This window comes from Anser anser (assembly GCF_964211835.1).
Source record: "Anser anser genome assembly, chromosome: 3".
Lineage (NCBI taxonomy): Eukaryota > Metazoa > Chordata > Aves > Anseriformes > Anatidae > Anser > Anser anser.
Window position 1 is genome coordinate 89,675,540 of NC_139722.1, and position 15,984 is coordinate 89,691,523.

Here is a 15,984-nt window from a genome sequence, read left to right on the forward strand (position 1 = left end):
CGGGGATGGCGGTGCTTTCACCACCAACAGCAGAAGGGAGCCTTCGGTTCGCCTCCAGAAGAAAAACCTTTGCCACATGCGGCCTACATATGCCCCATGGAGGCCCACGTCACCACTTCCTCCTCCCCACGGTGCCCTTGGAGCCCTCCAGAGAAGGGGCATTCCTCGTGCCATGGTCTCAATGTGTGTGAAGGACAATTCTGCAGCTGCATGCATGAGACGGCAGGAACCTGGGCCTGAAACTCGGGAGAGATAACAAGGATCCCTGTCTTAGTGCCTCCTTTGGTGCTTCCATGTCACTTCTGTGAGGAGAAAAGAGGCTGGGGATTCTCCCAGGCTGGTGCAGGGCAGGGTCCTGGCCAGGAACCGCAGCTCAGCCACCATGCATGGACTGGGGACCCTCCTCCCCATCCTTGGAGGTGACGAGCACTTTCTGATGCTCCCCTCCCACCAGAGGTGCTGGCAGCCCCGTGGTTTGCTGCAGAGGATTGCAGAAGAGCTGAAAGCTCGTGTGCTTTCCTCCAGGCCAGGCCTAGTCCCATCTGCAGAACTTGCTCGCCTGTGGCTTGCTCTGCCCCAGGGGAGGCTCCACGCTGCCAGCTGCAGCCCCAGCTCAAATACCAACAGCGCGCTGGGCTCCAGCTGCCAAAACCCCCGCCTCGCCTCCACTGGGAAGCATCAGGCACTGCTTCTCCCCAAGGCAATGTGCTGTCATTAGCTAATTAATCCCCACTCCCTCCCCACGGTGGTGGGAATCCCAGCTCTCTGCCAAAGCAGAGGCACGACATTGGGCAGCACTAATCCAGCCCAGCCTCCCCTCCCCTGCATGCCGAGCTGATGGACAAGGCTTTTCCAGCCAGACTCACAACCCCCTGCTGCTCTGGGGCTGACAGGGGCTGGCAGGATGCTGCTGTGGTGGGCTGTAGCTATAGCTCGTATCTCTAAATCTTTTTAGGTCACTTTGTTCTCCTTATAAATCCTGGCCCTGTTGTGCAAGCCATAAATCTTTCTCTCCAGTCAGCATCATTTATTTTTTTCCTCCGGTCTTGTTAAAATAACAGGGTCAGAAAATTTAAAATCCAGATTGTTGCATTTTCTGCAGTTTTGGAGCATAATAAGTATTATCTTCCTCTCTGGGAAACTGTCACAAACTCATGGCCAGGCAGGACAGCTTGGGGATTTGGGGGGAGAGAAGAATGGGGGAAAAAAGGAACCAAAAGGTGTGCTGAAATGATCTGCACTTTCACAGCCCTCATAGGTGGGAAAAATCTCATCACAACCATCCCTGCTCAGTGCTCTGCAGCTTCTCCCCTTACCCCCCCAGTGCCAGAACCATCTTCTCAGCCACATCCTTGCCCCGCTCTGCTTCCTCACCCCTTCCCACGAGATGCTGCTGGGTACCCACGCGGGAGAGGCAGCCCCTCTCCTCTGCCACCTGTCTGGGAATGGGGAGAGGCACCGTGACACCATGGGTCTGCGTGTTGGCATAGTGGGAAATACCCCCTGCTAAACATCAGGTACCTGGGCAGCCCTGCATGGACCAGGAGCCTGCCAACAAGGCGTGTGTGAAAACCCAACGGGTGTGACACCGGTGTGACACCAGCAGTCCCGTGCTCAGCTAGCTGGGAGCCTGCAGAAGTGCAGCCAAGCATCCTTGTGTGTCTGCATTACAGTCCTCTTCTTAATGACCGTACAGCCAGTGTTTCTGCAGGTTTCATGTGAAGGACTGTACTCACTTGAGCGTGCAGTCAATACCCCTTTTGATCTTCATCACTCACTGTCTGGCTCCAGGCTTTATTTATTCCACAACATCGAATCCCAAGCCAAAGACAAAAATGGCTCATTCTCTTGTGGCCTTTTCAGTGGGCATTCCCAGTGATTGCAAACTTTAACAGAATTAGCATTGCTCTTACCTTTGGAGGTGATATTGCCATCTCCAGTGCGTGCAGGAGGAGCTGAGCGATAGCAGCTCTGCAATCAATAGTACAGAGCACCTTGCAGGAGCAGCCTGGACCTCAATCTAGTTTCAAATCTGCTGGCACATCCTCCTCTCCCACTGGGAAGGATTGCAGCATAAGCCCAGGTACAAGTCAGTGTGGAGGCTGTGAGGATGACTGCAGATGGGGTGTACAGCACAAATTAAAGTGTGAAGTCTGGATTATTCTCGATGGTGATACCCTCTATGGGAGAGCTAGGGACCCTGCTTTTAAAGTGTGAGTGTCATTTTATAGCAGACAACATGCTGAAAGTTGGGAGAGCTTCTGCAAAGCCTCATTTATAGGACTTCTCAACCAGGTGGAATTAACAATTAAAGACAAAAATACACAGTGACAGGGCACTTGGAGAGCCCTCTTGCTTTTCTTTGAGCCTTCTCCCAGACTTTCTCCAGGCAGTCGTAGATGCCAGCATCATAATGGTAGGAGAAGCGGAGGGTATGGCGGTAGCCCAACCAACCCTACGATAAGCTCTTATAGTGATCTCTCTTACATGTTACTATAACCCTGATGTTGGGGTGAAACTTTTTTTTTTTTTTTTAAACTTAGGTTCTTGCTGCAGAAGCCCTGCAGACCTCTGTCCCACAAAGAAGACACCTTCAACCGAGAGCATCTCAGGCATTGCGTGGACCACAGCCAGCACTGCCCATTCCCTAAGGGGACCATGAAATAGCCAGGCCCATGCTCGAGACCCAGGGGTGCAAGGCAGTACTGAAGGTGGGAAGCAGAGGTTTGGATAAGGCAGCAGCAGTGCAGGATAAAAGGACATCAGGGAGGGCAGCCCACTCTGTGCCCTTTCACATGGCTGCCTCGGTGCTAAGCACCCCAAAACTGCCTATACCACGTCCCATGCCCAGTCACCATGGAGAGGTTTGAGCAAGAATGAGAAGCCTTCCCCAGGGTCCTAGGCAGGCTTTTTGGGAAGAGCCAAGGGCCAAACATCAGCATGTCCCTTGGTGTTAGGCAGCAATAGCGGCTCCTCCCTGCCGCAGCCACCATGAACACAAATCATCCCAGTCCCCTGGTCACCATCCCAACCCGGCACAGACGGACACGCAGGCTCACCCGCTCGGGTACTGCAGCTTTATTTGAATGAAACAATCCACGCTGAGAGTCTATAGGTTACACGGCGGGCGCGTCAGGGTTGGGTGTGGACGAGGCAACGCTTATAAAACATCTCACCCTGTTTAAAAGGTTCGGTTCAGTCCCTTTGTGATTTGTGCTTTGAACGTTGCGGATGTCTCGGTATCGTGGCGGTGAGAGGGCCCCAGCTCTGCTCGACGGCAGAGGCAGCACCCTACGAGATGTGGAGCGGGACGGGACAAGACACGGTGGCGATGAGGAGGCGGCTGGGCTCTGTCCCAGGGTCCCCACCCAGGATGCCGATGTGAAAAGACACAGGCGACACCAGAGGACCCCCCCCACTTTCTCCGTGGTATCCCCAAATACACAGAGTCTGTGCGCAGCTCCTTTTGGGGGGGTGTTTCTGAGTGCTTCTGTCAGGTCAACACATACTTTCTACTGGCCTTGGCAACCTGGAAGCATGAGAGTGGTGGCATCTTGCTGGCTCTGGATCCCACTGAAGTGGCTCACTGTTGGGCCTGAGCTGGTTCTCCCTGCCCCTTGCAAGCTGAGGACGGGATTTTGGTGTGATCCCCATCTATGGGATCCAGGGATGATCTGCTGCTGGTCTCTCCAGACTGGAAATGAAATGCCTGGTGAGGATGAGTTTGGGGCAGGGGGATGGAGTGAGGAAGAGTGTGGGAAGCACTGCCTGATGCTCACCTCTGGCCACAGCTGCTGCCCTGTGAGACAGTCGCATGCTGGGTGACAGCCCCTTTCCTCCTCTATGTGCATTGTGATACAGGCAGGATGGTTCTGGCTGGGAAAAAAAACCCAAGTGAAACCATCCAGCACCAAATCTTCCACACCATCTAGACACAGGAGACTGTCTGCATGCTGCTAGGCAAGGGCTATGACCAAAAGCACAAAGAAGAGCCAAGTATCTGTAGCATCCCCAGCTTCTTGGGAATGTCCTTAGAGATGGATGCATGTTGTGGAGCCCTCTGGGGTGAGAGGGTAAATCTAGACGATCCCAAGAGCCATGAAAACAGGCCAGGATCATCTACTTGAAAGCACTGGCACTAGGCCACTTTACCCAGAGCTGATGCCACCAGTTACACCAATGCACTGAGAAGCTAGGTCTGGGGAGCAGAAGAGGACAAACAGCAAGGCTTGATGAGAGCAACAGGTCACCTCCAGCAAACTCTGGGAGAGTCTTCTTGTCCTGGGACGTTACGTACCAGGGGCCCCTAGGAAACAACCAGATAAATGCACACGAAAGCTCCTTTGCTCCGCTTCCCCCACCAGCATCTGAATTTCCCAGGGAACCCTCCAGTGCTCAGGACCCCCTCGCTGCCCAGCCTCCGGGCAGTACATGCTGCCACCCATACAAAAGACCTAACACACTGCCCCCAGTCAGTGTTCATGGCATTTCAAAGGCAGCAAGGACTTGATTTTCCCCTCTCACCACAATCTACGTGCTGTCTGAGCTCACCATGCCGTTGCAGCCTCTGCTGTCTCTTGCTCCATGTTTACTGGTACCCGTAACCAATTCCCGGGATCAAGGCCCAGTGGGACAAGATATATACTAAATGTTCCCACCTTGGAGGGTGCTCAGCACCTTGCCCGAGGTGCTCAGCACAGGATCAGGCACTTGAGGGGGAACATCTGCAATCACCTCCTGGGCTGGCTGAGGGATGGGCTGACCCACCAGGAGACCTGCAAAGGGTTCGAGTGTAGCCAGGGGGAGAAGGGAAAGGTGGGAAGCTGCTGCACCCAAAAGGGGTTTTTAAGTTCTTTCTCCTCTCTACTGCATCGCTGACAGCTGCTGCACACCCACACCTCTGTTTGTAGTCCTGATCTCTTCACATGCTGCTAAGATGACATACCTCACCTGAGCCCGACCTACACCGTGCAAGCAACTCCTACAGACATCTGCATCTCAATGCCATCTTATTATCACAGCACCAAAAGAAAACTGGCTGGTGCCTGCCAGCAGAGGCTGAGATGCAGGTGGGGAGGTGGGGCAGCTCTCTTGGAGCTGTTGGGGCTCAGCCTGCACCCAGAGCAGCTGTAACGCTAGCAGCAAAGAAGTTGCTGCTCACCCCCCTGCCTGAGCAGGACTGCCAATGCCTGGTGTATTTCAGCTCCTATCCATGGCCTGCCTGTGCTGATGATCTTATGCCGCAGGTATGCAAGTTTTGATCATCTAGGAGTAAATCCTCACGGTAACAGCTGGTTTTTATGCAACTGAAAGCCACACTGCTGCCTAAATGGCAGGACCAGAGCCCAGCTTCTTCTGCCAAAGGAGACCAGGAGGAACACAGAGATGGTTATGCAGGGTGGCAGAGCAGCCAGTTACCCTTCAGCAGGCTCAGTGCTCAGCCAAGGACTGGCCATTATCACATCGACCACTGCCAGCAAAGCAGCGAGCCCTGGGCACCAGCCCTGCTGTGGGGAATGGCACTGTGTGAGGGCTGTCCAGCTGTGCTATGCTGCATCCAGGCCACCCTGGGGGTAAAAAATCCCACTGTAAGCCAAGCATTCATAGCTAAATCAGCCTTTAGGGCAGGAGTTAATGGAAGCATAAAATTGTGCCTCCTTCCACACCAGCAAGTGGTTTATAGGCCATCCCCAATCTATGCAAAAAAGCACAGACCTTCCCATGTCTCCACACGAAAAAGCTATTTGCCCAGCTCTCCCTGCCAGAAGAAACAGCTTCTCCCTTGATCCTGTTCCTTCGCTCTCTGCCCCACGCTGGAAAATCCTTGTCGTGCTGAGTCCTGAGCTCTGCCTCCCTTTGCAGCTTCCCCGGGGTTTTTCACCATTTCAGTGGTACAGGTTCAGCTGGGCAATCTGATCTAAGGGCTTCTCTTTGTTCTCCTTCACCTAGCATCCAAGCAGCTGCAGGGCAGAGCCCACTGCCTGCCACCAGTGAAACGAAGGGCAATGCAGCGTGGAGCCGTCTTTCCTTTTCACAATTAATGCCATCATGCCCTGGTCCATCCTCGCAGCCATCCTTGGCGCTGTCATGAGCCCTCTTTTTCCCATGGGAAGACTGGATATGACCTTCACAAGTTCTCTGATGGGGTCAACACATGCCCTGGAGTGCTCCTGTCTTCCTGCTCCATCACCAGCACCCAGGCAGCCCCAGCAGCCTCCCAGGCTGTGCCAGGGCTGGGGGGAGCCAGACGGAGAAGATGACCACACCAGGCTGTCAGCAGCCATCTGAAGACCCCAGAATCCCCCGGGGTGGGCTGGGTGGTTGCAGACAATCAGGCAAACTGGCACGTGTCTTACTGCAAAGGGGTGACTGATGAAAAACACCTATATATCACAGCTATCAATTGGGATGCTGAGTGTACTGGGGCTATTCAGCTCCCTGCTGGAAACCACCAGCCGCCAGTTATTACCAGGGAGTGTAAATTGGGTCCTGTTAAAATGCAATTTCCAGAGCTCTCCGGGACTTGTTTTTCTTCAAATGCCTTTTGTCTGCATTAAATGCCTTCCCAGGCCGAGCAGGATGAGCAGTTAATAGTGGGGCCAAAGTAAAACACAAACGGAGGCAGCACCTGGCTTCCCCAGCAGCCTGCATGGGGTCGTGCTGCTGCACGCCCGGTGGCTCCGCAGCACAGGGTGCGCTCGCATTGAAGGCAACCTGGAAGAGACAAGATGCCCTGAGCAGTTCAGATCCCTGCCAAAGCCAGAAGTGTGAGAGAGGGCCTCTCTCTTGCACAGCAGACGCTCACAGTGCAGCTCCTGTCCCCTTCAAAAGCAGCATCCTGCTCCCCGGACACAGAGCTGGGCATCACCTGGGGGCGATGAAGGATGAAGGAGCCCCTGGCTATTCCCACGGGCAGAACTCCCTGCCTGAGCCTTGCTGAGGGATAGAGGGGAGCAGGGATTCCTCCTGCCAACGCCTTGCACAGGGGTGGGCGCAGCCTGGAGGCAAGGCTGAGGGCAGCGATGGAGCGATGGACGGATGCTGCTCCCAGCAGCACCATCCCGGTGACCGTCCCGGCCGCTGGGTGCCCAAGAGCAGAGCGGTTCTCCTGGTGCAGAGCGGGAGCGACAGGCTGGGGAGGGGGCACCCTGCCCTCCCTGCGGCACTGCTGCATTTTCACGTCATTCTGGAGTAGTGCACCCGCAGGACTTTGTATAGAGAGAAATTAGATTTCCATACTTCGAACAGCAATGGAGAGTGGAACACAATTTGTATGGCGTTTACTATACTCGTTCATACATCCACAAATTATCCTTGCAGGAGATTTTCCAGCCTAAACACCTGAACACCACCCCCCCCACCACCACCTCTTTCCCCCTGTTCGCAGCCCTGCCTCCTTCCAGAACAACCCCCCCTCCCAGAAGCGGGGCTCCCTGTCGCTGCGGGGCAGGCCAGGCGTGCCGTGCCCACCCATGCAGCTCAGGAGCTCCCAGACCACGTGCGTGCTATGCGCCGTGCTGAGATTTGTCACGGAGATGAAACATCTTTTCGCTCCCGTACGGCCGGGAAGAGCTGCGCTCAGGCATTCCGAATTACTTAACTTCGCATCAAATGAAACATATTAGCTCCCTCGCTTTCCAGCGGCTGATCTACATGGGAGAAAAATAGGCTATTACTACTGCCAGCCGGGAGCTGCTCCTCAGAGCAAGTAGTAGGCATCTATATTTCTGTTGTTAAAAGCCATTGATTAAAGTCCTGTTGACGACCTGTTATTGGGACTTGCATCAAAACGTGGAAAATTATAATACAAAAAATGTATTTTTTTTTTTCAGAATACAATGAACAACTACAAAAAGAGGTTTCAAATGAAAGTTTCTTTGTAAGCCCTGCTTGTAACTACACAGTAGCAGTCACTACTTCTAATATCTACAGCTTATACCCAGGAGCCTGCACACTCACATATTTTCTGTTTTATACCCTGGAAAAAAAAAAAAGAAATGGAGTATATATCGGCTAACACCCACACAGCATTCTTCCTAATGTATTTCTACAACTACCAAGCAGAGGTCTCCTTGTAAATAAAAGCAGTCTCTTAAATTTATATTGCACTTTTCTTCTGCAGGGACTTTCATTCTATGTACAGGAATAATCTCCACCATCACTGAAATGCAGCCACTTCTGGAGTGGAATAAAGCAGCTACTCGATAGGCACACAGCAACATAAAACATCAGGGAGAGAAACATAATGTACCCAGTTGGGACTGCAACAGATATTTAAGAAGACAGTCTGTAATTAAGTTTAAGGACAGTTATTCAGCCAGAACACTGTGAATAGTTGTGAGGGGGTCTTTAATTGCAAGGGGTAAGGGGCATGGCTTTGTATCTCACCTGGGATGCATTACCTCCTCGAGAAGAATTACCCCCTCAAGCACGGGGCTGGGGTAGCAAACCCCAAATATGTCCTTGGAGAGGAGAGACGGAGCCTCCCCCCTCCACCACAGCACGCTCACACACGCACACAGGGACCCCCTCCATCGCTGCACAGCTTCTCATCCTTGCTGCTGAAGTGCCTCTTTCCTCCACTACGCTCTCTCTGCACACCTGCCAGGGAAATGAGGTCCTTCCTTTCTTCCTCGGTACTTCTGACAAGCCGAGGCACTTGGGTTAATGACTTTCCCCCAAACTCACCAGCAGCTGCTTTCAAGCCAGAGGTAAAGGAGCAGGGCTCTAAGTGGGAAGGGGCTCCCTGAGACTGTTTCTGAAGCTGCTGTGCCGGCAAGAGGCACGCCTGCTCCTGGCAGCAGGAGAAGGCTTCACCTCTGGCTGGGGCGAGCTGCTTGATCTGCCCTGGACCCACGGCCACAGGTGGGCTTCCTGAGCCGTGGGTCAGCTTGTGAGGCATTTACACCCTTCCTCACAGGTATGGGGCTGGCAGCAGGACACGGATGCCTCCCCTGCACGTCTCCCTTTCTAATAATGTGGTGCCCCTTTGCTGGCACTTGATAATGCTTTGCCCGTGATCCTGAACCTTCAGGCTCCACCAGTGCTGGAGCAAGGCCATGAGGGTCTCTGTCTCAAAGCACAGAAGGTGAGGTGGTCGCCCTGAGCTCTTACCAGGGGCAGAGTGATGAATTCTGGCCTCCAACAAACACAGAGGACAGGAAGAGCAGAGCACTGGACTGAAAGAGCTCAGCTGAGAGATGACGAGGGCACTGATTGCCTGTGAAAATGGCAACAGACAGAAAGAAGCTGAATTGCTCTGGGCACACACAACATCCCACAGCACTGCCTGGTCCTGGGAGACTGCCACAGATCTCCTGGTCAGATATTCAGTGTGATCAAGGTCTGGGCTCTGGAGGGAGGAACGGAGACAGAGCAGATGATAGGGCTCATTCTTGGAAGTGGAGAAGAGCAACAGGAGCAAGGGAGACCCCTCTCATCCCCTTTCACCTGTCTTGCGAGGACCCCGTGAAGGATGTCCCCTCATCCCTCAGAGCTGATGCCCTTTTTTCTCTCCAAAGCTGGATGGGAAGTGTTAGTGCAGAGGAATTCCTGCCCAGGAGCAAAGAGAGCTGGGTTTGAGGACTTCAGACTGCATTTCTTGGGAGTGAAATAAAAGCTTTCCCCCTCCACCAGTGGAGGAAAGGAGGCACCAGCCGTTTCCAGAAGCTGAGCCACGCAGGAGGCAGCCAATACATTCAGGTGGTTTTGGACAAATACAGCTGTCTCAGGGAAGCTGACATAGTCATCAGAAATGGGGAGAGAGCCATGGGTACCTCGGGGGTGGTGAGAGAGCTCATTGTACATCTGTGGTGCCCCGGGTGTGGAGTTCAGGTGGGGTGTCCCTTAGGGGGAGAAGTCACCCTCATCTAGTTGGCTGGTAAACCCCAGTCCACAGTACTATGGGGCCAACTCTGTCCTGTGCAGGGAGGCAAATCATGCTCAGAGTTGCTTCCAGTAGCAGCAAGGCTCTCACCTGGCCAGTGCAGGGCAGTCCCTTCTCCTGGTGCTCCACCTGAAGCAGCACGTGCCTCCACCCTGAGCAGGCCAGGTCTGCTGCAGAGACACCAGCTTCACCCCTTCGTGATGCCAGCAGAAAGAAGAGGAAGCCCCCGCTCCCTGTCTGTTCCCCCGTGTCTCAGGGACAAACAGGAGCAGAGCTCAGCACAAGCCCCTCTTTCAAGTCCAGCTGCCTGCCTCCATCCTTCCTTGGGACACTTTCCTGCCTGTCCCACCCTGCAGCTCCTAAACCTATTTCATTGCCAGTGGGAGCGGAGTAGCTGCAAGACTTCATGTGCTGACAAAACTCAGCCACCTCTCCCCTGAGCAGTGGTGCTGTTGCCACATTTCACCCTCTCTGCAGATAAGACCTCAGCAGTTTTCTGACCAGCTGGCCCGGGGGCTGCCTCACGGGCACAGGGCCTGCTGCTTGGCGGGAGGAGGTTGAAATGCCTGACCCTTCCCATAACCCAAAACACTTGAGCATTGGGGAGTTAAGCAAAGGAATTAAAGACTAGAATAAATAACTAATGAAAGACAGACAGAGAAGCAATCCTGGGCTTAGGGCTGAGGCGGCTCTTATCCCATAATATGTAGGGGGAAGCCAATGTGCAACTGCTTCCCCCTTCCCACCCCACCCCACCCCACCCCAGCCCCACTGAGAGACCTTTCTGTCTGCAGCTCAGACTTGCTCTCACAGCTTCTCCACCCGGCCAGAGGTGCTGAGAGAGAGAAAGAGGCTGAGGCCAGCACCACGGCCGGATCCAGCCGGGCCTCCTCCACCCCTCAGCGCGGTCCATGGGATGGGTCCATTCCTGCTCCGTCGTCTTCAGGCTGCCGGGCGAGAAGCACAGACAGGTGGGGAAAGGACGGCAGCGCGAGCCAAAGCAAACCACACGGGGGGCAATTAAATACATGGGAGCCTGGAGGATGTGGGTGGATGGAGACACTGAAGCACATGCGGACGAGGCAAGGTGCTCCGGCTGCCGGCACGTGGGGCTGCTGCTGCGATGCTGCAGGGCAGCCCCAGCCAGCAGGGGAGCACGGGGCGCCGAGGGGAGCACTGCGGCGTGTCGTCCATGAAGCCGTGGGCTCTGCAGTAAAGAAGGTAACTGTTCTGGTAGAAATTTGTGCTTTAATATATTTTTTGTTTGTTTGTTTGTTTAAAACAAGTTCCCACTTCCCTGAGGAAGCCCTGTCCGACATTCCCAAGGAAACATGGGGGTTTTTTTTTTCCTCCTTTATTTGCTCTTCACATTTCTTCATTCCTATTTTTTGTCTTTCGTTCTTTCTTTCCTGTTTTTCTGTTTCTTTCCTTCCTTCCTCTCTTTCTCTCACTCTCTTGTGCACGTGCTTTTTTAAAAAACTTGTCTTTATTTTTTTAATTTTGTTTTAGACATTACGACTTTCTCAAGGAGTGCTCCAGTTCTGAACCAGATCCCTTTGCGTGGTCATGCCTGTCAGTCTTTGGTAACGTATGGACACTTTGGTGTGCCAGTGAGGAGGGGAGGAAGAGGAGCAGAGGTGGCTGAGTAGGAAAGGAGTAGGAATGTCTTGGTCCGAAGACAGGAGCGCTCGCTTGCCATCATCTGAGCAGCACGTAAAGGAAGAAAGTCAATGGGCCGCAAAGACAAGGGCTGTGCAGGGCTGGGACACCGCTTCCTGGAAGAGCAACCGCTGCCAGCCAAGGAGAGAGAAAGAGAATTAGTGATGGGAAAGAGACAGACCTCATCAAACACGTCAGTGCACATCAGTGTCACAGCCTCTCCTCCCACCCCAAACTACAAAGCACATCTCAGATCTAATGAAAGGTCTTTATACGCTTCCCTGGACATTTTCAAGGCTTCCCAATTTTATTTCCTTTCCAGCACGGGTGAAAATGCTGAATCTTGGTTACTTTTGCAATCCATCCCTCCTCTCTTCCTCAGAAGATTCAACCTGAGCCAAAGAAAAAGTTCTGCTTGTGGTTTGGTTAGAGTTTGGCCATGCTAGGCAGAAACAGATCTTTAACTGCACTGGAAATTTGGACATTTTTGGGGTGTTCTGTCTGTTTTGTTTTCCCCTCTACCTTTGGAACTAAGAAAATTGTTAACAGGAACTCTTTCTCAACATTTTATTTTCTTTTTCCTTTAAAAATGAATAAAACAAATCAAACCTTGCTCGCAAATCTCTGGCTTGCGTACAGTGGACATCAGCTCTCCTGCCTACCTGGGGCATGTTACTGAGGGCACAGGCAGGACTAAGCATTGAGACACACCAGTGATTCCTACCCAGGAACTAACACTTGCATACTGGTTGTGTACCTTGCTATGGCTTTGACCTCAGTGAGAGGGGGCTGTCTCATTTTCTGGAAAGCCGGCACCAGGAAAATGTGGATGTTAGCTAAACACCATTGTCAGGATAAGGAGGGAGGTGATATTCAGCTCAGGTAGCTTGCTCCCATCACTTGTGTGATACCCTGCGTGGCCATGCCTCTCTGCTCCGAGAGCAATGGGAAGAAGCACAGCCCTTCTTGCTCCAGGCCACAAGAGGCAGATATTTTTTCCTGGATAAAGTTTGACTTAACCCTGCAGAAGCCCTTTAGCACTTTCCCTTTCCAAAGGTGCCATACCTAGGGCTTCCAGGAAATGAGATATAGCAGAAGCTTTTAGTGGCCTGGGGGTGACAACCCCCAACCCAACCGATTGGCATGGACTTCAGCATGCTGGAGTCTGGCAGCACAGCTCCTACAGGATCCAGCTGTTCCTCTGAGCTCTTGCTGACTCACTGCTATAAAGAATGAGTTCAAGGGTCTGACAGGGCCTCTCCTATCTTCTGTTGGTGGAGCTGACCATCTTGTTGGGTCCCACCAGTACATGTGCTTTGAAATGAGCTGCAGATCTTTAGCACATGCATTCACGTATGCACTCCCACTGGCTGGTTTTCCCCTGAGGCACACACACTCTCACCCTTGTTTGGTCCAATTGGCTTCCTCGGACAGTCCCCCTTTTTCAGAGTGACATCGTCGATGGCAATGTCCCCCTCGTAGCTCGTGCCCCGGACACCTTCAAAGATGATCTGCAACCAGAGCACGGGGCAGAGCCCCCTGTGAAGCTGCAGAGGACCTGCTCCCTTCCCACGCAGGGGGAACAGCTTCACTGCAGGGCTATGCAGGGACGAGCAGGGCACAGACCAGCCCTTACCAGTCCCCCAGTGAACGACTCCCCCTGTCTCTCCAGCACTCACAGGATTTGGAGGGCTGAGCCCCATAGCTTAGTGGGCCAACCCCTGTGTGCTGAGCGTCTGCAGAGTAAAAAAATGAGCATGTAGAGTTTTGCTTTATTTAGTATGTTACATGAGCAAAACCAGCACTGAATAGCACTCACAAGAGTAACTAAATCCTTATTTATTATTTTACAGTACCCAAAAGCGTACTGGGCATTTTGCCACAGTACCACATCTTACCAGCCTGCACAGCCCCAGCTCTCAGAAACAACCCTACAACAGCCAAGTAGCCTGTTGGGCAAAGGCACCTGCAATAAAACACCCAGTAACAAAGCCACACACTTGTCTGTTACTCATAAATGATGAGCAGATACAGCATGCCCAGTTCACATTCACAGGCTGTCCTATGGTCCTAAACCAGAGGCATCGTGGGGGTGGGCTCTTGTAAGAGACGCTATGAGAAACCTCCAGCGCTGTCACCTCTGATTTCTACTAATTAGCTCCAGCAACCCTGAGGGTGCAGAGCTCCCACGTGCCCTCCCCATGCCCGACCAGCCCCCACGCCATGGAGGTAGACCTGTGCTGGGAGATGTCCTATGGGCCATGGCACATGGATAGGGTAGGTGGCAGGCAGCTCCTTGGTGTTGGCCCTAACTTACCTGGAAGGGTCCTGGCGGGTTGATGGGCACGTGTGCTTGCTGCCACATGTTCCCCCGGTTCCCGCTGAGTGACCACACCTGGGTGTCGATGGCCCGCTTGTTCCGCACGCGAACCAGCAGATTCAAGGAGCCTGTAGGGGAGAAACCGGGCACTGGTGACATGGAGCATGCAGGAAACCCAGCCCGATGGGCTGACCCTTGGCGTAGCTCTGTCTCCTGGGTTGACCTGAGTGTCCCACTGGCAATATTTCATCCACCTGGGCTGTCCAAGGGAGGATACAGAGCCTGATAAAGACAGAGAAGAGCTGATGAGGAAGAAAGAGTCTGTGGCATGGCCAATGTGGTCTTGCACAAGAAACGGGTGGCAGAAAGGCTTGCTACAAGGGACTTCCAGAGGGGTCCTGTTCAACCTCCTGCCTGAAGCTATTTCCAGCTCTAGATCGGAGGAGCATGGCTTTGTCTGGCCAGGTCTTGAAATTCTCTGAGGACAACAGCTTTTCTGAATGTCCAACATAAACCTCCAATGCTGCCACGTGTGGCCGCTGTTCCCTGTTATATTGTCACATACTACCGGTAAGAGTTTGGACCAGTTATCTTTGTAGTTGCCCTTCAAATAGTTGGGGGCCAAGAACTGATAGCAGCCTCCTCTTCGCCAGGCTGAGCAAGTCCAGCTCCTTCAACCTCTCTTCTCCAGGACATGTGCTCCTGGCCCTTGATCAGCCTGATGCCTCTCCAGTGGACCCACACCAATTCCTCTACATCCCACTTGAACTGGGGAGGCCAGGACACAAGTTCCCCTCTCCACATTCACCACTAACACCTGGCACATGCAGCCTATAGCCTTCTCCTTGCTCTGGCCATTAGAAATGTGACCAGTGCCCTCAGCAGCCACTTGCCTCTCATCCCAGCCCCCACGTTTCAGAGGGACACAAACACTCCGTGAATCAACACTAGCTTTAGGCCCTTGCAATCAAAACAATTCCCCCAAGGTTTTGTCTGCCATTAAAACAAAAACAAAGCCAACAAATCTCAAAGTGTTTCCAGTTTTCACTTTGAAAAGTGTCACACCCCCCCTACACTCCACCCACAAATGAAACTGTTTACCTTCCTATACTGTCTTTTCAGCAATCCTCCCCAGCTGACTGTTTTTTTTTTTTCTCCTTTTCTGAAAACGTATTTAAACATTCGTTTGGGGTTGAACTGAAACTTTTTTTTTTTTTTTTCAGTTCAGCTGGTGAACCAAAAAAATCAATCACGACTCCACGGTTGTTCATCAGTGTTTCTGGTCTCCATACCCAGACGTATTACCTCTGAGAGCAGAGAGGCAATAACAGCCTTTACTTAGGTGTCCTTAGTCTGTCTGTGCTTGGGATGCTGCTTTCCCACCTGGTGAGCTTTTCTGAGAGGCAGCGGGGAACCATCAGGTGAAGGGATAGGGAAAGAGACTTTCCTAGATAACCTCCTTCCTATACAATACCCTGAAATTCTTCTTGTCACGTCAGCCCTGGGGTTACTGTGTGAAGGACAAGGACATGGAAGTACTCCTGTCAAGTGCCTGGCTGTCAGAGAGCGAGATACATCACAGGGAGTTCAGAGATGCACAATAAAGATGATTAAATGTTTAGATTCTGAATGGCTGACTTACAAGAAAAGGTTAAAAGAATGAAATATGTGTATAATTTAGTGAACTGAGAAAAGACGGGCATGGTTATTGACTGGAAATATTCAGAAGCTCTAGCATGAATGCTGGCTGAGAAAACTAGACGAAGGCCTGACCAACCAGGGAGAGGGCAGGACTGCAGGGTCCGCAGGGAAGGAGGGCTTCCTCCTGTCATCTGGAGGACATCTCACCACCTGGGATGCATCTGACCAGCCCGCAGAGCTAACACCCCCCTTCCAATTCCTGCAAGCCAAAGATGAATAAGAGAAAGCGGGGAAACATCCTTCTGCCTGGAAATATCCCGCTATCAAATTCCTTTCCCCAGTGGTTCTGAGTTTCCCAGCTGGGATGCACACCACAGCCCAAGGTGAGGAGAGAAATAACTTGTTTCTCTCTTGGGATCAGCTGGCACTGTGCGAGCTCAGGGACACAGAAGCAAGCAAGCAGGATCTCCCTCCTGGA

General features: G+C 52.7%; 1 protein-coding gene across 3 annotated transcripts in view; it reads right to left on the reverse strand.

The window, feature by feature from the left end:
• Nucleotides 1–11,537: 11,537 nt before the first annotated feature.
• MDGA1 (MAM domain containing glycosylphosphatidylinositol anchor 1) overlaps nucleotides 11,538–15,984 on the reverse strand; it is a 134,934-nt gene continuing 130,487 nt past the window's right edge. For all 3 annotated transcript variants that reach the window (XM_083831627.1, XM_083831626.1, XM_083831628.1), the window contains exons 15-17: nucleotides 13,863–13,993; nucleotides 12,948–13,056; nucleotides 11,538–11,676 (exon numbers count right to left, since the gene is read on the reverse strand). In XM_083831627.1, coding sequence (XP_083687753.1) covers nucleotides 11,585–11,676; nucleotides 12,948–13,056; nucleotides 13,863–13,993 — 332 coding nt within the window. In that variant the 3' untranslated portion in view covers nucleotides 11,538–11,584. The remainder of the gene's footprint in view (nucleotides 11,677–12,947; nucleotides 13,057–13,862; nucleotides 13,994–15,984) is intronic.